The sequence below is a fragment of the Lepidochelys kempii genome, chromosome 14 (genome assembly GCF_965140265.1).
Source record: "Lepidochelys kempii isolate rLepKem1 chromosome 14, rLepKem1.hap2, whole genome shotgun sequence".
NCBI classification, from domain to species: Eukaryota; Metazoa; Chordata; order Testudines; family Cheloniidae; genus Lepidochelys; species Lepidochelys kempii.
The window spans coordinates 40,901,509-40,925,227 of record NC_133269.1 but is presented as its reverse complement, the minus strand read 5'-3'; the positions used below and the strand labels follow the sequence as shown (position 1 = coordinate 40,925,227).

The 23,719-nt window shown below is 61.6% G+C and overlaps 3 protein-coding genes across 6 annotated transcripts in view; 1 reads left to right on the top strand and 2 right to left on the bottom strand.

The window, feature by feature from the left end:
* Positions 1–1,650: 1,650 nt before the first annotated feature.
* Positions 1,651–6,845, bottom strand: PPP1R11 (protein phosphatase 1 regulatory inhibitor subunit 11). Its single transcript, XM_073311219.1, has 3 exons — positions 6,515–6,845; positions 4,153–4,261; positions 1,651–3,160 (listed from the first exon to the last, which is right to left on the bottom strand). The coding sequence occupies exons 1-3, from the start codon at positions 6,599–6,601 to the stop codon at positions 2,946–2,948; spliced, it is 411 nt and encodes a 136-aa protein (XP_073167320.1). The 5' UTR covers positions 6,602–6,845; the 3' UTR covers positions 1,651–2,945.
* Positions 6,846–8,897: 2,052 nt separating this feature from the next.
* On the bottom strand, positions 8,898–17,321 carry POLR1H (RNA polymerase I subunit H). Of its 4 annotated transcripts, none has more exons than XM_073311220.1 (5): positions 17,286–17,321; positions 11,691–11,826; positions 11,306–11,406; positions 10,996–11,105; positions 8,898–9,501 (listed from the first exon to the last, which is right to left on the bottom strand). In XM_073311220.1, exons 1-5 carry the CDS (start codon positions 17,304–17,306, stop codon positions 9,477–9,479), a joined length of 393 nt encoding a protein of 130 aa, XP_073167321.1. In that variant the 5' UTR covers positions 17,307–17,321; the 3' UTR covers positions 8,898–9,476. The 4 variants fall into 4 exon arrangements, with proteins under 4 accessions (XP_073167321.1, XP_073167323.1, XP_073167322.1 ...); XM_073311222.1 differs by lacking the exon at positions 17,286–17,321 and adding an exon at positions 12,537–12,623; XM_073311221.1 differs by lacking the exon at positions 17,286–17,321 and adding an exon at positions 12,537–12,580 and having other exon boundaries at positions 11,691–11,850.
* Positions 17,295–23,719, top strand: part of MGAT1 (alpha-1,3-mannosyl-glycoprotein 2-beta-N-acetylglucosaminyltransferase) — a 42,804-nt gene continuing 36,379 nt past the window's right edge. The window contains exon 1 of the mRNA XM_073311177.1: positions 17,295–18,358. The gene's annotated coding sequence lies outside the window, so the exon portion shown is untranslated. The remainder of the gene's footprint in view (positions 18,359–23,719) is intronic.

Sequence of the window (23,719 nt, the reverse complement as noted above, 5' to 3'; positions counted from 1 at the left end):
GTTCCCATCAGCCTGGCTGCGGGCAGATGGGCAGCCCCACCTGGCTTGTTCCTGTTACCCCAGGCTTGTATCAGCAGGAGCTGAGGTGAGAGGGGCTGGGACGAAGCCAGGTCTGGGGCAGGGCTCCAGCTCCTTCCAGCTAGTGTTGGGATTCCCCTCCGCATCCCGGGTGCGGAACAACGATCCGGGAGCCTCTGCTGCTCCGGGAGGAAAGCGGCCGCTCATTCGCGCTCCCTCCAACGCCCAAGCCGCTGACCCAGCTCCAAGAAGCTGGTATAGAGGGCAGGCACTAGAGGGCGACAAAGCTGACGTGGAGGAGAGCTACCCCTGCCCCAGTGCATTGTGCGATCCTGCCTCTGTTATCCCCTTCTGCCCCAAGGCTGGACACAACGGCTCTCCGGGTCGGTGGGCACCTGGGAGCGCCCGACGGCTCCAGCCCTGGCCCAGACACTGCGTACCAGTGTCTTCCTCTTTGCACCTTTCCACTTCCCAAGCAAGGAGTCAGATCCTGGGAGCACAGCGTCCCCAGGTGGGGCCCGCCAGCCCTCATTCAGCTGCCCACCAGCCACACAGAGGCGACTGCCAAGGGGACGGAGTGGGGGCACCCAGGCCCGCGCTGCCCTGGTCTTTCTGGGATCGCCAGTGGGTTGGGTGCGGCCATCCCTGTGTGCTGGCTGAGATTTCAGCAGCAGACTCTGGTATGAAAGAGAACCCAGGAGTCCTGACACCCAGCCCGCTCTGCTCTAATCTACTAGACCCCATTCCCTTCCTGGAGCTGAGGATAGAACCCAGGAGTCCTGCCTCCCAGCCCCCCCACCCAGCCACTGAAGAAAGCTGACCAAACACTCCTGTTCAACGCTGCCCCAAACCCCCCACTCTGCCTGGAGGGGGCGCTGTTCTGCTTCAGGCTGTAGTTATTTAATGAAGCAAAACCACGGCCCTTAGCGCCTGTGACAGAAGTCCCACATCAGGGCCTCGGCCCACTATCAGCTTGGGCCATGGCATCTGTCTCTCCTCGCTGTTGCAGAGAGGCAGGGTGAGCCAGTTGCCTTTGAGGGCAGGGTGTCAATTCCTCTTGTGTACTGCTGCCTGGCTGTCACCCAGCTGCCATCTCCTACCCCAGAGTGGGCTGCATTTCCACATTGGCCAGCGACCCCTGCACAGTGCTGCTGCTACAGCGCGGCTGTGCTCCACTCCAGAGGTGGCTGCATTTCCACTGCAGATGTATGATCTGCTGGAGGCCTTTGAATTGAGAATAGAGGCATATTAGCAGTGACATTCCACCTTTGGGGGACACAGTGTCTAACTGTCAGAGCTGGCAGGAAGTTCAGGTAGAGGCAGCCCCAACACCAGCTGATCAGGGAAAGAAGAGATGCAGAGATGGGAGGGTTAAGTGAGGCATTTACAAGCACAAAAAGGGCTAAATGAAAACATGCTGCTCTTACTCCGAGACCCACTCCCCTCCCAGAACTGGGTAAAGAACCCAGGAGTGCTAGATCCCAACCTCTATGCTCTAACCACAAGACCTCACTCCCGGCTCTGGGAGATTACACCCAGAGTCACTGCACACATGACAGCAGCATCGAAGGAAAGGAAATACCACCACATATGACACACAGTGGAACTGCGTAACTCATTGCTGCAGGACTGTTTCACTGGGACGGATATTTATTGAAGGTAAACAACAGAGCGTGGGTATGTGGAAATCAAGCGTCAAGTTCATGCCCATTATGAGGTACACAGAAAGCTTTCGAGGTCAGGGGTTTATTTGGCGGGGGACAGGTGATAATTTTTCTTATTAATTTAGAAAATAACAGGATGTCCACATCTTGTCTTCCCGGTTTTGCTGGAGGTTACCTCGAAGGAACCAGGAGGCAGCTCAGGAGAGGTCATAAGGGAAAGGGATTCAGAAACAGGGACTCTTTCACGATGACCGTTTTTCTCTCAGCTGTTTAGGGGGTGTTTGAGATAAATGCGAAGAAAGAGTGTTCACTTGAACACAAATCAATGTAGCGCGTTTGTCTTCCGGGGAATCTGCATTGCTGTAAACACCCCAGTTCTTTAGTCACCTAGAGAGACTTCCAGGACAGACGACACCTAGATTTCTAGTATTAAAAAAATCAAGCAGGAAAAAAAAACACCTTTTCCAGGTAAAATCCGACAAGCCTCCTTTATACATCAGGAAGAAGCATGGAAGGAAACAAGGCCACAGCCAAAGATTGTTTGTCCTCTTACCAGGACACTGTAAACGTTTTATGATCAACACCATTTGCAGCTATGAAAGGGAAAATAAGGGTGATTAAAGCTTCTATTTCAGGGCCTTGGCAGAGCTGTGTCTGTGATGGGGGGGAGAATACCAGTAGGTGAGGATTGAGGGGCACTGGCAGAGCTGTGGGGAGGGAAGAGAAACCGAGGGCTGGGCTAGCAGGGGGCTGTGGGTCGGGAGGGAGGGTCACCGGTAGGGCTGGGGGAGGGAGGGGCGGGGCTGACAGGGGGCTGCAGGTCAGGAGTGAGGGGCATCAGCAGGGCTGGAGGAGGGAAGGACAGGGCTGACAGGGGGCTGTGGGTCAGGAGTGAGGGGCACCGGCAGAGCTGGGGGGGGAGCCCAGGGCTGGGCTGGCTGGGGGTCAGGAGTGATGGGCACCGGCAGAGCTGGGGGGGGAGAGCCCAGGGCTGGGCTGGCCAGGGGCAGCGCGTCAGGAGTGATGGGCACCGGCAGAGCTGCGCCCGCCCCCCCCAGCAGAAAGCAGCAGGCCGTGGCCGCTCGTGGTCACCGACACAGACGTTTAATGGAGAAGCACAGAGACGCAGCCGGCCCGGGGCTCGGTACATTCCACACCGGGGCACTGGGCGGGACGGCCGACGACAGCAGCTCGCAGGCCAGCAGGCTCACGGACAGACGGACAGGCCCGCGTCCCCCGGTCAGTCCGGCGGGGTGGAGGGGCTCAGTGCTGCATGGCTGCAGCGTGGTCCTGGCCCGGCGCCTCGGCCTTGCGGGGGCTGCCCTTGCCCCCCCCGGAGCCGCCGCCCCCCCGGCCCCCGTGCTCCCCCTTCCTGTGGCCCCGGATGCAGTGGGCGTTGCCGCAGCCCTCGTCCTCCTCGTCCTCGCTCTCTGTGGAGCTCTCGCCGAAGGCCCGCGGCTTCTCGTAGATGCAGCAGCCTGGGCGGGGCAGGGAGGTTACATGGGGGGTGGGTGCGATGGGGGAGGGGAGGTTAGAAGGGGATGTGGGGGGGACCAGGGGGGAAGGGGAGGTTAGAAGGGGATGTGAGGGGGCACGGGGATTAGAAGGGGAGGGCCATGGGGAGAGGGGAGGTTAGAGGGGGATGTGGGGGGACACAGGGGAGGAACAAGGGGGTGGGGGAGGGGAGAGCGAGGGGCGTGATGCCGGGGCGGGGGGGGGGGGGAGGTGGAGAGAGACAGAGGGAGTCAGAAGCCCCCCAGCTGTCAGCCTGCACCCAGCCCCGTGGCCCGGCCTGGGGCCTGGGGGGCGGGGTGGGGGCCAGTCCAGGCTGTCAGTGTCTCCACCATTTGCCTGGGGCTCTCAGAGCGGAGGCCGAGAGACCTGGGGGTCCTTTACTGACCTCTCCCGCGCCTGAGCCGTGCCACCGCCCCCCCCCGGTTAAGTCCCAGGTGGCCATGTCCCTCTGCAAAACAGCTGAGCCCAGCAAGTCACGGGCTCCATTCCGCGGGGAGGGGACGTCATCACCCCGTTAGCAGGAGCCGCTGACGGTGTAATTCTGGCCTTTGGGAGATTCGAGAGGATCAGTCGGAATGGGGCCTTTCTCTTCCCATCGGGCCCCAGGGTGGGGACTGGCTGGCTCAGGAGGGGGAAGGGGGGTGAGGAGAGGGCACAGAGCACTTTCCCCTCTGGGGGGCGTGGGCTCCGATCCAGCCCCAGGGCTGGGGACTGGCTGGCTCAGAGAGTGGGATCCATCAGCAATGCTCAGGCGAAGAGTTTGGCGTTGAGCATGTGGAAGCAGGAAGCGGAGGGATGGAGAACCCAGGAGTCCCGACTCCCAGCCTCCCCCGCTCTAACCACTAGCCCCCACTACGCTCTCCATTCTGAATGATGTGGCGAACGGCTCTGTACCTGGATGGGGGCGGGGGGGGGGGGGGGAAGGAGTCTCGGAAGGGGAGAGCCGACTACTCACATTTAGACGACCTACGGCCCAAGTGCTCGTTGTCCACAGTGTCGCTCGACCATTCCACCTTCTTATCTGGCTTTCGCTTCCTCAGCTTGATGGTCAGGCTGCGGTTCTCCTGCGGGCCGTGGGGTGGGGGGGTGGAGCGAGAGTGGGGGATCAGACCACGGCCGGTCACAGATGACCCATGGAGAAAGACCTCGGATGGCTCGGCTGGATTAGTACGGCCAGACCTGGGACAGCCGGGGGCGCTATGCTTCAGGGAACGGGGTGGGGAGCTCAGTAAGGGGGCGCTCTCCCCTGGCAGGCGGAGCTGGCCCCAGTACGGCACTAGGGGGCGCTGTGCTGCAGGGAGCGGGACGGGGGCACAGTAGGGGGCGCTCTTCTATGACACTCAGGCAAACCTCTCACAATGCCTCCGGCTGCTGCCCGGCTCCACAGCGTGTCCCTTCCACCACCGCCTTGGGGGCACCGTGGCTCCCACGCCCTGCTGTTTCCATGGCTACCGTGCCCTGGTCCAGCTGTGGCGGTCACCAGGGTTACCATGTTCCGTGGCTGCCAGGACAGACATGTTCCCTGTGTCCCTCGCCCTGTGCTGTCCGATGGACACCACAAGTGCCACACCCGGCTGCTGCTGCCATAGCTACAACAGACAGTCATCGCTGTGACGGCCACCACGAGCGTCACCATGGGTACCACGCCCCATTCCTACTAGGATGGTTGCCCCACTTCCACTTCCTGCAGTCGCCATAACGATGGCCGTGTCACCCTGGGTACCACGCCCTCTTGTCGCTGGGATGGTTGCCGTGGCAACCGCCAACCCCCCTTTCACAGCAACCGTTGCTGTGACTCCCACACCCTGCAGTTACCGTGGCTTCCCTGGCATCATGGTCGCTGTGACAACCAATACCGTGGCGCCCACGATGGGTACAGAGCGCACAGAAGGGCCAGCGAGGGCACATGCGGGTGGGGACAGGGGGCCAGTTTGGGGGCCTCTGAATGAATTTTTTAACTAATGCTCCCCACTGCTAGTTAACACCTGGCATCTAAAAGAGAGAACCAGAGGGCTGCTTAATCAAAACCGGATTTGATTTTAATGGTGAAAATCCAAGCCACACGAAAATGCGTCGTTTCCCCTCAAATCCTCATTTTCCCTCCATGGTCCCCCCACCCTGTGATCCCACAGACTTGCAAAGTCTCCAAGCCCAAATGCCCATGATTTTATATTAAGTCTCCCCACGTTCTTGTGATTTAATATTTAACCCCCCAAAATAAAATATAAAAAACCCCACATCCCTCTGATTCGATCTTTTAAAAAACCATCAAATTAAAACACCCAATTTCCCATGATTTTAACCTCCAAAATAAACCCCCATATCCGTGTGATTTTATATGAAATCCCCAAAACTAAAAAAAAAAAAAGCCACTCATCCCCATGATTTTATACTAAGCACCCCCAAATGTAAATAAAACGCACACAGCCCGTTGATTGTGTGTTAACCCCCCCAAATTTATAGAACCTCTAAATCCCCATGATTTTCTATTAGCCCCACAAATGTTTAATCTCTCAAATTGCTGTGATTTTACAATCACCCCACTCCCCAAAATTAAAACAAATGGACAGGCAACCCCCACTTTTCAAGCCTTCAGGATTTTACTTTATTATTGTTAAAAAAAAAAATTCCTGTGTTTTTTGTGTTATTCCCCCCCTTTACAAAACCTTCAGTTTTTTATGTTAAGCTTTCCAAAAATATTTATAAAACCCCCAAATACTTGGGATTATTTATTAAATCCTCCCCAAAATTTACAACCCCCCAAATCCCTGAGATTTCATAACCCTAAAATTACCAAAAAAAAAAAAAATACCCCAAACAAACCCCAAATCCGGGGATTTTACATTTTTTAAAAACACAAATTTACAAAAGCCTCAAATCCCTGAGATTTTATATTTACCCTTCCCCCATGTTACAAACCCTTCCAAACTCCAGTATTTTATATTGCCCCCCATCAAATCTCTGGGGTTTTATATTAACCCGCCCCCAAATATATACAAACACCCCAATCCCTGGGATTTTACATCCCCCATCCCAATTTTTTTTTTTTATAAACCTGCCCCAAACCCCTGGGATTTTATATTAACTTCTGCAAAATTTGCAACCCCAAATCCTGGGATCTTTCATTAACCAGCCCCCCCGCCCAAAATCCTGGGATCTTTCATTAACCAGCCCCCCCCGCCCCCCCGCCCAAAATCCTGGGATCTTTCATTAACTGCCCGCCCCCCAATTATTGTAGCCCCCCCCCAATTATTGTAGCCCCCCCAAATCCGGGGATTTTATATTGACCCCCGCCCCCCGATCCCGGCCCCGCTCACCGGCTCGACGGTCACGGTCTCGGTGACGGTGGTGCTGGCGGCCCCCCCACCGGCCGCCGCTGTCGCCGTCGCCGTCGCCTCCGCCATGGCGCTGCCCGGCCCCCGCCCGCCGCGGCCCCGGTTGCCGGGGGGAAGAGTCTGCGCCGCGGACCGCCCCTGCCTCTTTCCCGCCGGCGGCTGCTGCGGCTGCCCCCGGCTCTCCCAGCAGCCCGCGGCGAGCGACCGCCGGGCTCCCACCCCCAGCCGCGCGCCACTTCCGGCCAGCGGCCCGCTACTTCCCGCTTCCGGGTGCGAGTTCCCGGAACACTGTCCCCCGCCCCCGCTCCTCTGGCTCTGGGAGGGAATTCTCCGCGCCGCGCTTCCGCCGTACGGGGGCGCGGCGCGCATGCGCGGCCAGAAAAAGGGGGCGGGAGAGAATTCTAGCCTGAGTCATGTCCAAGGCAGGGAGGGGCTGGTGTGAGGTCCCCTGGGGCGGCAGCCTGAGCTGTCACGTGATGGGTCAGTGGGGGGGGGGTGTCAGTAGGACTATGGGGGGGCACATGCGCGGGGGATGGGGAAAGAGGATGCAGTGGGGGGCTCAGTGGGACTATGGGGGACACGTGGGGGCACAGGGGAAGGGGGATGCAGTGGGGGGCTCAGTGGGACTATGGGGGACACATGGGGGCACAGGGGAATGCAGTGGGGGGCTCAGTGGGTCTGTGCGGTATAGGGGAAGGGAAACACCCTGTGGGGGTCAGTGGCACTATAGGGGCACATGTGGGTGGCATAGGGGAAGTGGGGGGCTCAGTGGAACCACTGGGAGCACATGGGGGGGAAGAGGGATACTGGGGGGGGGTCAGTGAGACTCGGGGCCCAATGGAGGGACCAGGGCTGAGTGGGGGGGACATATGCGGAAAGGGGGGGGCTCAGTGGGGGGGAAAAGACTGAGATAGGCACAGGAGGAAGGGGGATGCAGTTGGGGGGCAAGTACTGACTGGGGAGGCCGTGGCGGATCAAAAAGGGAAGAGGGACTCAATGGGGCCAGGCCTCTGTGAGGGGGCACTTGGGGAAAGGGGGGCTTAGTGAGGGGGCACCAAGCTTGAGGGGGGGGGGCAAGAGGATACAGCTGGGGGGGAGGAACCGAGTGGGGCAGCCATGGGGGAAGCTAGGGGGGAAAGAGGGACAGTGGAGAGAGCGAAAAGGATGGGGCTCTATAGGAGTTGTGAGAGGACAGTGACTGAGGGGCATGGGGGAAGTGTAAATACAGCTGGGGGCAGGGCTTGAGAGGCCATGGGGGGGCTCAGTGGGGCAGCCATAGGGAAAGGAGGAATTCATGAGGGGGCAGTATGGGAGATACAGTAGGGGGAACACAGACGGATCATAGAGAGAGCGGGACTGTGAGGGGAGGACTGAGTGGTGGGCATAAGGGGAGGGGCATACAGTTGGGGGTCTTGCGGGAGCAAAAGGGGGAAGTGGGCAGGCTCAGAGGGGGAGATACAGGGGGCAGGGCTAAGTAGGACTATGTGGGGAAGGGAGGCTCTGGGGCGGTCACGGGGAGGGAAAAGGGGGGGTCTGATGCAGTGGAAGACCATGGGCTGAGAGGCCCGATCATGTGGGGAAAGGCTGGGGAGGGGGCAGAAGGAGGAGAGATTCAGGAGAGGGGTGCACTTGGCAGCTGTGAGGTGGAACAAGGCCTGTGTGGGGCAAAAGGGGGGGCTGAGGAGGGAGAAGGGGATATTTGGGGGGATAGGGGGTTTCAGTGGGAACAGGGAGATGGAAAATGGGGAGCTGTGGGAGGGGGAGTTAAGTGAAGAGGGGATACGGGAGGGGAAGGCCATGGGGGGCTGAGGGGAAAAGTGGGGGCAAGGGGTGTGGAGGCGTAAGCGGGGAGCCATGTGAGGGAGTGTGAATGGGGCAGGGCTGGGGAGGAATCCCTGAGGATCTCTGATGTGGAGCAGCGTGGGGGGAACGGATGCCCACAGCCAGCACATGGGCGGGAGAGGCAGCTGTTGCCCACCACTGTCTCCAGCCCTTTCTAGACAGTCCTGAATGGAGGGGGTGGCGGGAGGAAGGACTGAGTGGGGGGCCAGTCCTGAAGGGCCAGGCTCTGCCAGCCTCAGCACCAGAGACAGTAGCAGGGACAGGGGGTGGCATTGGGGGAAGCAGGAAGGTGCAGTCAATGTTTTAACAGGGAACTCAGGACACCTGGGTTCAATTCACGCCTCTGCCCCTGACTCTATGTGGGACCTTAGGCAAGTCCTTTTACTTTTCTGTGCCCCCCCCCCCCAATTGGCTGCTATTTGGGGCAGGGACTGTCTCTCCCTGTGAGTCTGGGCAGCACCCGGCACAACGGGGCCCCCATATCTGTGATTCTAGACCCAAGAGGAGAGTGACACACACAGGGTTCATGTACAAAATAGGGTTTTATTTACTTCTCCTAGGAGGAGGGGGTTGTTGCCTTGGCCGGAAATATGCACCCAGGACTCCCCAGCTGGTCTGTCCTCCAGAGCCCATGATCCTGAAAGAGGGGAGAAACCCCCCCTTGTCGTCCCCCCCAAAGCACAATACACCAACAGGCTCTCCCCGGAGAACACAGCAGCTGGGGTCCGGCATCGGAACTGCCAGAGCAGCCTTAAATAGTCTTGAGTTCTCCACAAATGGATCTACATCCCCTGGGGCTCATGACTTGGGGTTCCCCTAGGGGGTGTGGAAGGGGGATGGGGTATCCCCAATGGTTACACCCTTGGGAGTCACCTCCACAGGGCCGGGGTTGCGTTCATGCACCACCTTTGCTTCATTGTGCTGCAGACACCAGTGCAGTGAATGCTGAGTGGTGGTGGCTGTCAGCCCATAGGTCGACCCGGGCCTGAGCCAAGAAAAGGATCTTGTTAGGAGGTGAGGCAAGTTGTTCTGGGTAAAGGAGGGGTGGGTGTTACACCTAGTCTTCTCTTGTCCGTGGCCCCCTGCCCCCGTGCTGCTCCATTCATGAGTCTTCCTTCTCCTGGAACCTGTGCACAACAAAAGCCAAGCATCAATCCTTTGCAGAAGCTTTTACTTTTTTATTTCTTTTTTGATCTGTGGAACTGCCTGCTGCAGGATGCTGCTAAAGTCACAGGGAGACCACACACCTGCTGTGGGAAAGCTTTCCTCCCCTCCAGTATCCCTAATCCCTCTGGGGATGGAGATCCCCCATAAGCTGCTCTTTGGGCATGACCGGTGGTTCCATTTAAGAGAAGATAGAGGATGCCAGCCCCATCCCGACCCACTTTATTCCTTTTCTCCACTTTGGTTGATGAGTTACGTCACACGAAAGGCAGGGCATGTGGCTAAGAAGGGCCACTCCAGGAAGGAAGCCAGGAGAGACTCAAAGGTGGGCAGCAGGAATACACGAACTGCTCCACGCTGGAAAATTAGATCTACTCAGCTACATCGCCCAGAGATGTGAAAAATATCCCCCTGAGCAGCCTGGTTAAGCCGACCTAAGTCCCAGCGTAGACAGCGCTTCAGTGATGGACGAATTCTTCACTTCAACTAGCTACCGCCTCTCGGGGAGGTGGATTCCCTGCGCCGATGGGAGAACCCCTCCTGCAGCGTAGGCGTTTCAAGTGTAGACAAGTCCAAAGACTCCCCCAAGCTCCCAGGGGTGGAAAGGCTGCAGGGAGCAGCAGCCAGCTAGGAAGGTTGGAGCGTGAAGGGCGTGTCTGCCAGAGGGAAGCCTTAGCCGGGACAGGGAGAAGAACCCTGCACAGAGGTGGGATTCAGCTAGGCAGGGCTGTGTGGGGGAGTTCTTGCATTTCCCTCTGCACTTCTTGACCACACAAGAAGCCTCCATCCAAGTTCTTAGGCCACTTTGGTTTTTAATCAGTAAATCTCGGTTGCCCCGTACGCACCCAGTCCGACGTCAGCCAACGCACAGATGTTAGGTGAGTGTGCACCACATTATACGAAGGCCTGGCGTAGCGTGAGTGAACAGCACTCTGGGAAAAATCTAAGCTACATCCCACAATACTCTGCAGTAATACCACCTAGCGTTTGGCATCAGCAGATAGGAAAAATCAAGATACACGCCTAGTGTGCAAGCCAGGGAGGCCCCTTCACGGACCGGTACCTGGAATGCCAGTATCCACAACAAAGATAAGGAAAGGTACAGAACAAAAGGAACTGGGACAAACGGGTGGGTTGGATTTTAGTGAAGAGTTTTGTAACGTATAAAATCATCCCATAAATATGACTAGCTGAAATGCTTGGGAGCACATTGTGTACACCTTGTACAACAAGAAACCACAGTTAACTATTATTTTTCTGGCTGTTCCCTTTGGTTTTTTGGGGGGGTTGGGCTAACCATGAGGTCTCATTTTAAGGGAACAACCTGGATCAGTTTAGCTGATGAGGAAATACAGCTGAGATCTAGGTCACCTGGGGACGGGTCTCTTCCCCTGTGGGCAATAACTTTCCCGTCTTTCCCCTCTCACGTGGGCAGTAGGGAAGGGACGGCGCCTTACTTGCACTGGCCACAGGTGTAGAAGACGGTCTGTCCTTCGTCCGCTGATCTCATCTGCCGGGTGTGATAGACCATGCCCTCGTGACCACACTGGGGGCACTTCCTATCGATCTGAAAGGATCGCCAAGGCAGAGTCAAATCCATGGAATGAAGATTCCCTCCCACTCCCACAAAAAACTCCTCCACTGGGATAAAAGGGAAATAAGTCAAGGTCAGGTGATAATGTACCAGTGGGACTTCCTGCTGCAGGATGTTAGGAGACTCTTGACGTGTGTTTTCCTTCCCGCCCACCCACAGAAATCCCCACTCACCATGGGTCCCTTGACCTCCTGCCCGTCGTCCATGATCATCAGAGCCACAGAGCCCGGCCGGTTGAACTCGACACACGACTGGACCACCTTCCCTTCGAAATCTGTGCAGGGAGAGGAAGAGCGTTATCGAGGGATGTGAGCGTCAGACAGAGGAACTAATGCACTTCAGAGACTTGTCTCTCAGAGGGCCAGCACTGGACCCCACTCCTCTCCCAGAGCTGGGGACAGAGCCCAGGGAGTCCTGACTTCCAGCCTGCTCTGCTCTAACCCACTGCCCGCCCCCCCCCGTCCTCTCCCCGAGGGATTTCACTAGTGGACAGAGGGGAATCCAGCCCCCCTAGATAAATGCCAGTAGGTGTGTGGGGTGTGATGCTGCCGCCCTCACCTCGTACGTCCATGGAGAAGGAGCAGCGCACGCAGGTCACCTTGTCCTGGAAGCCTGGCAGGGGCAGGATGGTCCCACACTCCGGGCAGAAGTCCAGGTCCGACTGGAAGCAGGAGGTGCCCAGCTCCATGGCTGCCTGCGAGAAAAGCCACCGGACTAGCTGGGTGGCCAGCGGCACCGTGACCAGCGCTGCTCTGAGCTACCACAGGCCTCAGCCAGGCCCCCAAGCCCCTCCGGCACCGGGACGGGTGGGGGGCATGTTTACTTCCATCAATTTACAACCCCCAGTACCCATAACTCCTACCCCCGCCCCGGTGCCTCCCATAACCACACCCGCAACCCTCCTCCCACCCAGCCCCCTCCCACCTCACCCCACCCCTGCCCCCCAACCCTCTCCCCCACCCCATCCGTGCCCCCTCAGCCCTCCAGGGGACGCCTCAATAAATCTTCCACCCCTGATTATTCCCCCCCCCGCCCAGCATCCCATAACCACGCCCGCAACCCTCCTCCCACCCAGCCCCCTCCCACCTCACCCCGCCCCCGCCCCTGCCCCCCAACCCCATCCGTGCCCCCTCAGCCCTCCAGGGGACGCCTCAATAAATCTTCCACCCCTGATTATTCCCCCCCCGCCCAGCATCCCCCCCCGGTGCCTCCCATAACCACGCCCGCAACCCTCCTCCCCCCCAGCCCCTGCCCCCCAACCCTCCCCCCCACCCCATCCGTGCCCCCTCAGCCCTCCAGGGGACGCCTCAATAAATCTTCCACCCCTGATTATCCCCCCCCCGGTGCCTCCTTCAAAAGGGCTGATTCCTGTCCCTTAATCAAGTCTCCTTGTGCCCCCCTCACCCCACAGCGGCGCGGCGCGGCGCGGCTCCCCCTCCACCCCGGCCCCCCACGTGTGCGAGCGTTCGGAGCAGACAACTGCGGCCCGGCCGGGGAAAGAGCGTCTTCTAGTCCTCCAGAGGAGTAGAGGGGAAGCGGGAGGCAGAGTGTCGCCGGCCCAGCCCCTGCCCCGCCCCCGGTGCCCCTCACTCCCGACCCGCAGCCCCCCGCCAGCCCATCCCCCCCCCGCTGTCCCGGTGCCCCTCACTCCCGACCCGCAGCCCCCCGCCAGCCCAGCCCCCCCACGCTGTCCCGGTGCCCCTCACTCCCGACCCGCAGCCCCCCGCCAGCCCAGCCCCCCCCCCCGCTCTCCCGGTGCCCCTCACTCCCGACCTGCAGCCCCCCGCCAGCCCATCCCCCCCCCGCTCTCCCGGTGCCCCTCACTCCCGACCCGCAGCCCCCCGCCAGCCCATCCCCCCCCCGCTGTCCCGGTGCCCCTCACTCCCGACCCGCAGCCCCCCGCCAGCCCAGCCCCCCCACGCTCTCCCGGTGCCCCTCACTCCCGACCCGCAGCCCCCCGCCAGCCCAGCCCCCCCCCCCGCTCTCCCGGTGCCCCTCACTCCCGACCCGCAGCCCCCCGCCAGCCCAGCCCCCCCCCCCCGCTGTCCCGGTGCCCCTCACTCCCGACCCGCAGCCCCCCGCCAGCCCAGCCCCCCCCCGCTGTCCCGGTGCCCCTCACTCCCGACCCGCAGCCCCCCGCCAGCCCAGCCCCCCCCCCCGCTCTCCCGGTGCCCCTCACTCCCGACCCGCAGCCCCCCGCCAGCCCAGCCCCCCCCCCACGCTCTCCCGGTGCCCCTCACTCCCGACCCGCAGCCCCCCGCCAGCCCAGCCCCCCCCCCGCTGTCCCGGTGCCCCTCACTCCCGATCTGCAGCCCCCCGCCAGCCCAGCCCCCCCCCCGCTCTCCCGGTGCCCCTCACTCCCGACCTGCAGCCCCCCGCCAGCCCATCCCCCCCCCCGCTGTCCCGGTGCCCCTCACTCCCGACCCGCAGCCCCCCGCCAGCCCAGCCCCCCCCCCCCCCCCCGCTCTCCCGGTGCCCCTCACTCCCGACCTGCAGCCCCCCGCCAGCCCAGCCCCCCCCCCCGCTCTCCCGGTGCCCCTCACTCCCGACCCGCAGCCCCCCGCCAGCCCAGCCCCCCCCCCCGCTGTCCCGGTGCCCCTCACTCCCGACCCGCAGCCCCCCGCCAGCCCAGCCCCCCCCCCGCTGTCCCGGTGCCCCTCACTCCCGACCCGCAGCCCCCCGCCAGCCCAGCCCCCCCCCCCGCTCTCCCGGTGCCCCTCACTCCCGACCCGCAGCCCCCCGCCAGCCCAGCCCCCCCCCCACGCTCTCCCGGTGCCCCTCACTCCCGACCCGCAGCCCCCCGCCAGCCCAGCCCCCCCCCCCGCTGTCCCGGTGCCCCTCACTCCCGATTTGCAGCCCCCCGCCAGCCCAGCCCCCCCCCCGCTCTCCCGGTGCCCCTCACTCCCGACCTGCAGCCCCCCGCCAGCCCATCCCCCCCCCCGCTGTCCCGGTGCCCCTCACTCCCGACCCGCAGCCCCCCGCCAGCCCAGCCCCCCCCCCCCGCTCTCCCGGTGCCCCTCACTCCCGACCCGCAGCCCCCCGCCAGCCCAGCCCCCCCCCCCGCTCTCCCGGTGCCCCTCACTCCCGACCCGCAGCCCCCCGCCAGCCCAGCCCCCCCACGCTCTCCCGGTGCCCCTCACTCCCGACCCGCAGCCCCCCGCCAGCCCAGCCCCCCCCCCCGCTCTCCCGGTGCCCCTCACTCCCGACCCGCAGCCCCCCGCCAGCCCAGCCCCCCCCCCACGCTCTCCCGGTGCCCCTCACTCCCGACCCGCAGCCCCCCGCCAGCCCAGCCCCCCCCCCGCTGTCCCGGTGCCCCTCACTCCCGACCCGCAGCCCCCCGCCAGCCCAGCCCCCCCCCCCGCTGTCCCGGTGCCCCTCACTCCCGACCTGCAGCCCCCCGCCAGCCCAGCCCCCCCCCCCGCTCTCCCGGTGCCCCTCACTCCCGACCCGCAGCCCCCCGCCAGCCCAGCCCCCCCCCCACGCTCTCCCGGTGCCCCTCACTCCCGACCCGCAGCCCCCCGCCAGCCCAGCCCCCCCCCCCGCTCTCCCGGTGCCCCTCACTCCCGATCTGCAGCCCCCCGCCAGCCCAGCCCCCCCCCCGCTCTCCCGGTGCCCCTCACTCCCGACCTGCAGCCCCCCGCCAGCCCAGCCCCACCCCCGCTGTCCCGGTGCCCCTCACTCCCGACCTGCAGCCCCCCGCCAGCCCAGCCCCCCCCCACGCTCTCCCGGTGCCCCTCACTCCTGACCTGAAGCCCCCTGCCAGCCCAGCCCCCTGCCCTCCCCCCGCTCTCCCGGTGCCCCTCACTCCCGACCTGCAGCCCCCCGCCAGCCCAGCCCCCCCCCCGCTGTCCCGGTGCCCCTCACTCCCGACCTGCAGCCCCCCGCCAGCCCAGCCCCCACCCACGCTCTCCCGGTGCCCCTCACTCCCGACCTGCAGCCCCCCGCCAGCCCAGCCCCACCCCCGCTCTCCCGGTGCCCCTCACTCCCGATCTGCAGCCCCCCGCCAGCCCAGCCCCCCCCCACGCTCTCCCGGTGCCCCTCACTCCCGACCTGAAGCCCCCTGCCAGCCCAGCCCCCTGCCCTCCCCCCGCTCTCCTGGTGCCCCTCACTCCCGACCCGCAGCCCCCCGCCAGCCCAGCCCCCCCCCCGCTGTCCCGGTGCCCCTCACTCCCGACCTGCAGCCCCCCGCCAGCCCAGCCCCCCCTCCCGCTCTCCCGGTGCCCCTCACTCCCGACCTGCAGCCCCCCGCCAGCCCAGCCCCCCCCCGCTCTCCCGGTGCCCCTCACTCCCGACCTGCAGCCCCCCGCCAGCCCAGCCCCCCCCCCCCCCGCTCTCCTGGTGCCCCTCACTCCCGACCCGCAGCCCCCCGCCAGCCCAGCCCCCCCCCCGCTCTCCCGGTGCCCCTCACTCCCGACCTGCAGCCCCCCGCCAGCCCAGCCCCCCCCTCCCGCTCTCCCGGTGCCCCTCACTCCCGACCTGCAGCCCCCCGCCAGCCCAGCCCCCCCCCCACGCTCTCCCGGTGCCCCTCACTCCCGACCCGCAGCCCCCCGCCAGCCCAGCCCCCCCCCCCCGCTGTCCCGGTGCCCCTCACTCCCGACCTGCAGCCCCCCGCCAGCCCAGCCCCCCCCCCCCGCTCTCCCGGTGCCCCTCACTCCCGACCCGCAGCCCCCCGCCAGCCCAGCCCCCCCCCCACGCTCTCCCGGTGCCCCTCACTCCCGACCCGCAGCCCCCCGCCAGCCCAGCCCCCCCCCCGCTGTCCCGGTGCCCCTCACTCCCGATCTGCAGCCCCCCGCCAGCCCAGCCCCCCCCCCGCTCTCCCGGTGCCCCTCACTCCCGACCTGCAGCCCCCCGCCAGCCCATCCCCCCCCCCGCTGTCCCGGTGCCCCTCACTCCCGACCTGCAGCCCCCCGCCAGCCCAGCCCCCCCCCACGCTCTCCCGGTGCCCCTCACTCCTGACCTGAAGCCCCCTGCCAGCCCAGCCCCCTGCCCTCCCCCCGCTCTCCCGGTGCCCCTCACTCCCGACCTGCAGCCCCCCGCCAGCCCAGCCCCCCCCCCGCTGTCCCGGTGCCCCTCACTCCCGACCTGCAGCCCCCCGCCAGCCCAGCCCCCCCCCACGCTCTCCCGGTGCCCCTCACTCCCGACCTGCAGCCCCCCGCCAGCCCAGCCCCACCCCCGCTCTCCCGGTGCCCCTCACTCCCGATCTGCAGCCCCCCGCCAGCCCAGCCCCCCCCCACGCTCTCCCGGTGCCCCTCACTCCCGACCTGAAGCCCCCTGCCAGCCCAGCCCCCTGCCCTCCCCCCGCTCTCCTGGTGCCCCTCACTCCCGACCCGCAGCCCCCCGCCAGCCCAGCCCCCCCCCCGCTGTCCCGGTGCCCCTCACTCCCGACCTGCAGCCCCCCGCCAGCCCAGCCCCCCCTCCCGCTCTCCCGGTGCCCCTCACTCCCGACCTGCAGCCCCCCGCCAGCCCAGCCCCCCCCCCGCTCTCCCGGTGCCCCTCACTCCCGACCTGCAGCCCCCCGCCAGCCCAGCCCCCCCCCCCCCGCTCTCCTGGTGCCCCTCACTCCCGACCCGCAGCCCCCCGCCAGCCCAGCCCCCCCCCCGCTCTCCCGGTGCCCCTCACTCCCGACCTGCAGCCCCCCGCCAGCCCAGCCCCCCCCTCCCGCTCTCCCGGTGCCCCTCACTCCCGACCTGCAGCCCCCCGCCAGCCCAGCCCCCCCCCGCTCTCCCGGTGCCCCTCACTCCCGACCTGCAGCCCCCCGCCAGCCCAGCCCCCCCCCCACGCTCTCCTGGTGCCCCTCACTCCCGACCTGAAGCCCCCTGCCAGCCCAGCCCCCTGCCCTCCCCCCGCTCTCCTGGTGCCCCTCACTCCCGACCCGCAGCCCCCTGCCAGCCCAGCCCCCCCCCCCGCTCTCCCGGTGCCCCTCACTCCCGACCTGCAGCCCCCCGCCAGCCCAGCCCCCTGCCCTCCCCCCGCTCTCCTGGTGCCCCTCACTCCCGACCCGCAGCCCCCTGCCAGCCCAGCCCAGCCCAGCCCCCTGCCCTCCCCCCGCTCTCCTGGTGCCCCTCACTCCCGACCCGCAGCCCCCTGCCAGCCCAGCCCCCGCTCTCCCGACTCCTTCCCCAAATCCTCGCCCCGGCCCTGCCTCTTCCCCACCTTCTCCCCTGAGTGTGCCATGTTTCCGCTCCTCCTCCTCCCTCCAAGCACACCGCCAAACAGCTGTTTGGCAGTGGCAAGGCGGGAAGCACTGGGAGGTAGGCGGAGGATTGGGGACACGGAGCGCTCAGGGGAAGAGATGGGTTGCGGAGCTTGGCTGCCGGTGGGTGCAGAGCACCCACTAATTTTTCCCCATGGGTGCTCCAGCCCTGGAGCACCCATGGCGTCGGCACCTATGACCTGAAATGTAGGGAGGAGGTAACGGGGGAGACACAGAGCCCCTGGTGTGAGTTGCAGAGAGTCCCTGAAACAGAGGGAGAGGAGAGGGGTACACACAGGGAACTTGTGGGAGGGAATAGAGGGAGCCCCTGGTGGGAGCAGGGACCTCAGCCCGCACAAGCCATGATGTGTGTGAATGTCTAGGACAGATGGGGAGACTGAGGTGCAGAGTGGTTAAGTGACTTGCCCAAGGTCAGACAGCAACTCTGTGGCAGGGCCAGGTTTCGCATCCAGGACGAATATGCTGCTCTAACTCATTAGACCCCACTCCCACCCCCTAAAGCTGGGATAGAACCCAGAAGTCCTGGCTCCTCACCCCATTGACTAGCTGTCTCTGCAGGGAGGCTAAAGGATCTAGCAGCAGGACAGCTCTTCTATAGGTCAGTTGGTCCTGTGTGTTTAGTGCTGCAGGACAGGGGTTCTATTCCTGGCTCCCCAGAAGCGTGTATAGCTGGGATTGCATTTCCTGACTGATCAGTGGGGATTCCAGTGCAGCTTTGCCACTGCCATCCACTCCCTGGTTTGTGGGAAAATCACGGGACAAGTGTCCGAGTCGTTGCCTGGCAGGTTCTCCGCTCAGGGAGGCAGCTCCTCCTTATCCAAGCGTCCAACCCATTGCGCTGAATCCTCAGTGCAGATCAGAGAAGACACCCCAGCCCGTTGTCTGAGCCTCAATCTCTTCTCTTGGAAGCACCAGGTCCTTCATGAGGTCCCTCTGCTCCTCCTCCGAGCTGACCAGCCAGTACTCAAAGACCTCCATGGCTGGCTTGCAGATCTCCTGCACCTGGTGGAAGGTAAGCTGGTGCCTCCAGGCCTGCGAGACCTTGCTGGCATCCCTCCACACTGGGAGGACCTCGGGGTCCAGAGGCCCGGACCAGTGGGTGATGTTGGGCACCCAGGCCTTGAGCCGGGGGGAGGAGGCCAAGCTGGCGTAGCGGTACCGATCGGCCACCTAGCCCAGCAGATCCCAGACCAGGTCTTCATAGCGAGTCAGGAGGTAGCATCCACACAGGGCAGGAGGTGGGTGGTACAAGGCGGCCACGTACATGCTGGCTTGGCTGTGGCAGACTTTGCGCATGGCCAGCCGGGCGTTGGGCGTCGCGTTGTGGGACAGCTGGTGAGCAAGTTGTCCGGGTACAGTGAGATGAGCTGGTGGGAGGTGTAGATGGTCTGGGGGTCCCGCACCAGGTGGGTGATGCTGAGGTTGAGGGCTGGGTCGGCCAAGGATGGGTAGAGCGCCTCCAGCTGGAAGAACCTGATGACCTTCAGCGCCACGTGGCTGTAGGTGATGCAGGCCTCTGCCACCTTCCCGAAGGGGCTGGCATCGCAGTGGACCTGGCAATCCGCCGGCCTCACAATGTCCCCACGCCGGAAGGCCTCGCAGGTGGGTGGGGAGCAGAGGGCCTGACTCGTGGGCCACATGAAGATCTGGGATGCCTGGCGGGGCTGCAGCACAAAGTCCTGCAGCGCGGCCATCTCACACCGGAAGAGGGCACAGAGCAGGTCCCAGACGGGCCCCTGCAGCATCTCCAGGCTGCCTCCGGGCAGGCGGTGCCAGACATGCTTGGCCGGCTCCATCAGGTGGAAGACGTTGGGGTGCTGGCTGAAGAGCTGGCCAGCGAAGGGGGAGCCCGTGTGCCGGCTGGAGAGGAGGAGCACGTGGGTCCTGCCGGGAGGGGGTGGCGCGGTGCCATGGAGGCGCCAGGTGGTGACTCTGGCGAACATCCTGCCCAGATGGAGGAACCTACCGCAGACAGAACGAGGTTTAGCGGGGGCATGTCCTCTCATCCCTCTCCTCCCCCAGAAGCCTCTTGGGCAAAGCTCTATGCTGTCATGTAATGGACACCACCTTGGCCAACGCACAGGGGATTGACTGGGGAACCTCCGTACATAAGAACGGCCATACTGGGTCACACCAAAGGTCCATCTAGCCTAGTATCCTGTCTTCCATGCCAGGTGCCCCAGTGAGAATGAAAGGAACAAGGAATTATCAAGTGATCCATCCCCTGTCGCTCATTCCCAGCATCTGGCAAACAGAGGCTAGGGACACCATTCCTGCCCGTCCTGGCTAATAGCCATTGATGGACCTATCCTCCATGAACTTATTTAGTTCTTTTTTTAAACACTCTTATAGTCTTGGCCTTCACAACATCCCCTGGCAAGGAGTTCCACAGGTTGACTGTGCGTTGTGTGAAGAAATACTTCTTCTTTCATGTAAATTCCAATCAGATGTATGTGCTTGTGTGCATGGCAGCCAGAAGATTTTTCCCCCAGCAGTGTCTATTAAGTCAGTCCGGGCGCCCCCTGGAGTGGCACCATCATGGTGCTTAATATAGGGCCCTACCCACCGACCACCCCCTCAATTCCTTCTTACCGCCAGTGACAGTTAGCTGGAACTTCCCCTTTGGCAGTCTGTATATAGTTCTCATTAGTTTTGTAAAAACAATGAGTAGTCCTTGTGGCACCTTAGAGACTAACAAATTTATTTGGGCATAAGCTTTCGTGGGCTAGAATCCACTTCATCAGATGCAGTTAGTGTTAAGTAGGTTAGTAGGTACTTTACTTAGTTCTTAAGTTTCCTTTGGAGGAGTTTCTCCTCCTGCGGTATCCCAGTGCTGGGGCATGCCGTGGTCTCCTGTCTTCAAAGCCTGTGAAGTCTGTGGCAAGTGTATGCCCAGAAGCAATCCTCACGCTTCGTGTTTGAAGTCTTTGGGGAAGAGCCATCAAAGGGGTCGCTGTAGGATCTGCAGGGGGTTTCATCCCAGGACACTGAAAGATAGAGATCAGCTCCTGAAGATCCTACTAATGGAAGTGGCACTCCAGACCCAGTCTGACCCTGGGTCAGCGGACCTGGCGCTGAGTACCTCCTCCTTGGTACGCAGTGCCCCGGCACTGTCGGCATGGGGATCAGTGCCGAGTAAAGGCAAGGTCTCTCAGCACCATCATGGCTCCACTCGTGGCTCACAGGCTGCAGGTAGGCACCGGTCTCAGTCGCCGATGCCGCAGAAGAAGAGGAGGCCAGAGAAGGGTCGTTTCCCCCGGGCTAGACCCAAGGAGCCAGCCGTTGTGAGACTCGAGTTGGGCACACTACTTCGGCCCCACTGCCAGAGATGGTCGTGTCAACTCCTGCCCCCAAGGAAGGGCGGTCAAGTCTGGACCCTTCTTGCTCACCGAGGCTGAGCCGACACCTACACCTCTCATCGACCCTGGAGGCATTTGAGGCAGCATGGGACCCGCTCCAGCTCACGGCACTGTTCTCCCTGCCTAGACGGGAGAGGTCACTTGCACAAGTCGCTCCCTGGGCACCGCCAAGGGGAAAGCCTGCAATGATGGCCTGGCAGTCTCCATCCCCGGAGCACCGCTCCCCAGCATCAGAACAGGGTCAGCAACCTCATCGGTCCCTGAGCCCTCGGTGTGGACCCTTGGCACCTCCCAGTACAGGTCCTCCTCAAGATATGGAGTCTTCAGTGATATTGATAGCTCCAGCCTGGTCCCGCCAACAGTGGTCCACATCTCTCCTGGAAATGTCCGTGGAAGCCCCAGTTACCTTGCCGCTCCTTCCGGGCTTAATAACTCAGGATCACAGCCGTCTCCAGCACCCGAGCCTTGAGTTGTTGCACCTCACGGCGTGGAAGCTCCATGGCTGAACCCCACAGAGCTCTCCTGCTTGGACCTGTTTAGACAAGCCCTCCTTGGCAGTAGGAAACCCTCCACCAGAGCGACCTACCTGGCCAAGTGGAAGAGATTCTCAATCTGGTTGGTGCAGCATCACTCATCCCCGACGCTCACCTCTATACCACTTATACTGGACTGTCTTCTCCATCTCAAGCAGCAGGGACTGTCCATGTCGTCAATAAGGGTTAACTTGGCCACCATCTCTGCCTTCTATCCAGGCTCAGAGGGCCGGTCGGTGTTTGCCAACCCTATGGTCAGCCGTTTCCTGAAGGGTCTCGACAAGCTATATCTGCACATCCAGCAACCAACCCTGACCTGGGACTGCAATCTGATCCTTTCCAAATGGATGGGTCTGCCCTTTGAACCACTGGCGACGTGTTCCCCGCTCTACCTGTCATACAAGGTGGCATTTCTGGTAGCGATAACCTCAGCCAGGAGGGTGTCAGAGCTCAAAGCCCTGACATCAGAGCCCCGGTACACCGTGTTCTATAAAGGACAAGGTTCAGCTCAGGCCCCACCCGTCTTTCCTCCCGAAGGTTGTCTCCCATTTTCACATCAACCAGGACATCTTCCTCCCACTGTTCTATCCTAAGCCGCACTCGAGCGGCGGAGAGCAGAGGTTGCACTCATTGGATGTCCACAGAGCGCTAGCCTTCTACATGGAGAGAACAAAGCCGTTCCGAAAGTCCATTCAACTGTTTGTGGCCGTGGCAGACAGGATGAAGGGTCTTTCAATCTCCCAACTAATTTCCTCATGGATCACGTCCTGCATCGATGAATGCTATTACCTGGCAGAGGTGCCCGCCTCTCCACTCGCAAAGCACTCCACTAGGGCACAAACTTCTTCAGCAGCATTCCTGGTGCAAGTCCCAACTCAGGAAATCTGCAGAGCAGCGACATGGCCCTCCATGCACACTTTCACTATGCTCTACACGATTACCCAGCAGGCCAGAGACGATGCGGCCTTTGGACAAGCAGTTCTCCAGTCAGTGGACAGCTCCCACCCTGCCTCCATAACTTAGGCTTGTGAGTCCCCTGATTGGAATGGACATGAACAATCACTCGAAGAAGAAAAAATGGTTACTCACCTTCTCGTAAGTCTTGTTCTCCAATACCCACCCACCTATCCCTCTGTCGGAGTAGCCAGCAAGAAGGAACTGAGGCGGTTCAGTAGGGCCCTATATTGAGCGCCAGGAAGGCGCCACTCCAGGGGGCGCCCACACCGACCCGACGGATATTGCTAGGAGGAAAAACTCCCGGCTGCCGTGCACACACGCACACACACCTGATTGGAATGGACAAGAACAAGAGTTACGAGAAGGTGAATAACTTTTTTTTCCTTTTGTTTGTTTTAAACCTGCTGCCTATTAATTTCATTGGGTGACCCCTAGTTCTTGTGTTATGAGAAGGAGGTAACAACACTTCCTTATTTACTTTCTCCACACGTGTCATGATTTTATAGACCTCTATCACATCCCACTTTAGTCATCTCATTTCCAAGCTGAAAAGTCCCAGTTTTACTAATCTCTCCTCATATGGAAGCTGTTCCAGACCCCTAATCATTTTTGTTGCCCTTTTCTGAACCTTTTCCGATTCCAATATATCTTTTTTTGAGATGGGGCGACACATCTGCACACAGTATTCAAGATGTGGATGTACCATGGATTTATATAGAGGCAACATGATATTTTCTGTCTTATTATCTATCCCTTTCCTAATGATTCCCAATATTCAGTTTACTTTTTTGACTGCTATTGCACATTGAATGGATGTTTTCAGAGAACTCTCCACAATGACTCCAAGATCTCTTTCTTGAGTGGTAAAAGAGGGGGTGAACAGACTTCATCATTTTATATGTATAGGTGGGATTATGTATTCCAGTGTGCATTACTTTGCATTTATCAACAGTGAATTTCATCCGCCATTTTGTTGCTCAGTCACCCAGTTTTGTGAGATTCATGAGTCTGTGTTTGAAAACTCCAGCTGCTCCCCAGCTTGCTGTGACTTTGCAGAAACACTTGCCAGAGATCCAGTGCATTTATGAACCGACTGCCATCCAATGTGCTGATGAGGGCTTTGTTATTATGACTGTTTCTTTCTTTTTCTTGCTAAAAACAAGAACAGTTTCAAAGAACAGTTGAGTTGTGCAGCCATCTGACAACCATCACTGACTTTGTCTTTCTAGCCATGGTCTGTCTCTCTTTAGATTTCTCTTCTCCCCCTCTCCTCCCTTCCAAATTTTATATGTGTGGATGGGATAATTTATTTGTATGGATGCAAAATAAAAGTTTTAAATGTGGCATTGTGAAGAGAAGGGACTGAATGAGGATGTCAGATACATACAGTGCTTGGTATCACACCAACGGGTGTGATAGATAGAGAGATAAAGGGACGCCACCCAAAGCACTATCTGGCAGCAGGTCCCAGCGTGACAAGCACTCTTACCTCAGTTTCCCTTCTCAGGTAACGTACGGACGCTA

Excerpts from the sequence above, each read along its gene's own strand:
- PPP1R11 (XM_073311219.1), bottom strand. The coding sequence starts at position 6,601 with ATGGCGGAGGCGACGGCGACGGCGACAGCGGCGGCCGGTGGGGGGGCC. Across the intron at positions 4,262-6,514 it reads AGACCGTGACCGTCGAGCCG|GAGAACCGCAGCCTGACCAT; the intron begins GTGAGCGGGGCC and ends CACGGCCCGCAG. Across the intron at positions 3,161-4,152 it reads GGGCCGTAGGTCGTCTAAAT|GCTGCTGCATCTACGAGAAG; the intron begins GTGAGTAGTCGG and ends TGCCCCGCCCAG.
- POLR1H (XM_073311220.1), bottom strand. The coding sequence starts at position 17,306 with ATGGCACACTCAGGGGAGAAG. Across the intron at positions 11,827-17,285 it reads TGGCACACTCAGGGGAGAAG|GCAGCCATGGAGCTGGGCAC; the intron begins GTGGGGAAGAGG and ends CTTTTCTCGCAG. Across the intron at positions 9,502-10,995 it reads TACACCTGTGGCCAGTGCAA|GTTCCAGGAGAAGGAAGACT; the intron begins GTAAGGCGCCGT and ends TGTTGTGCACAG.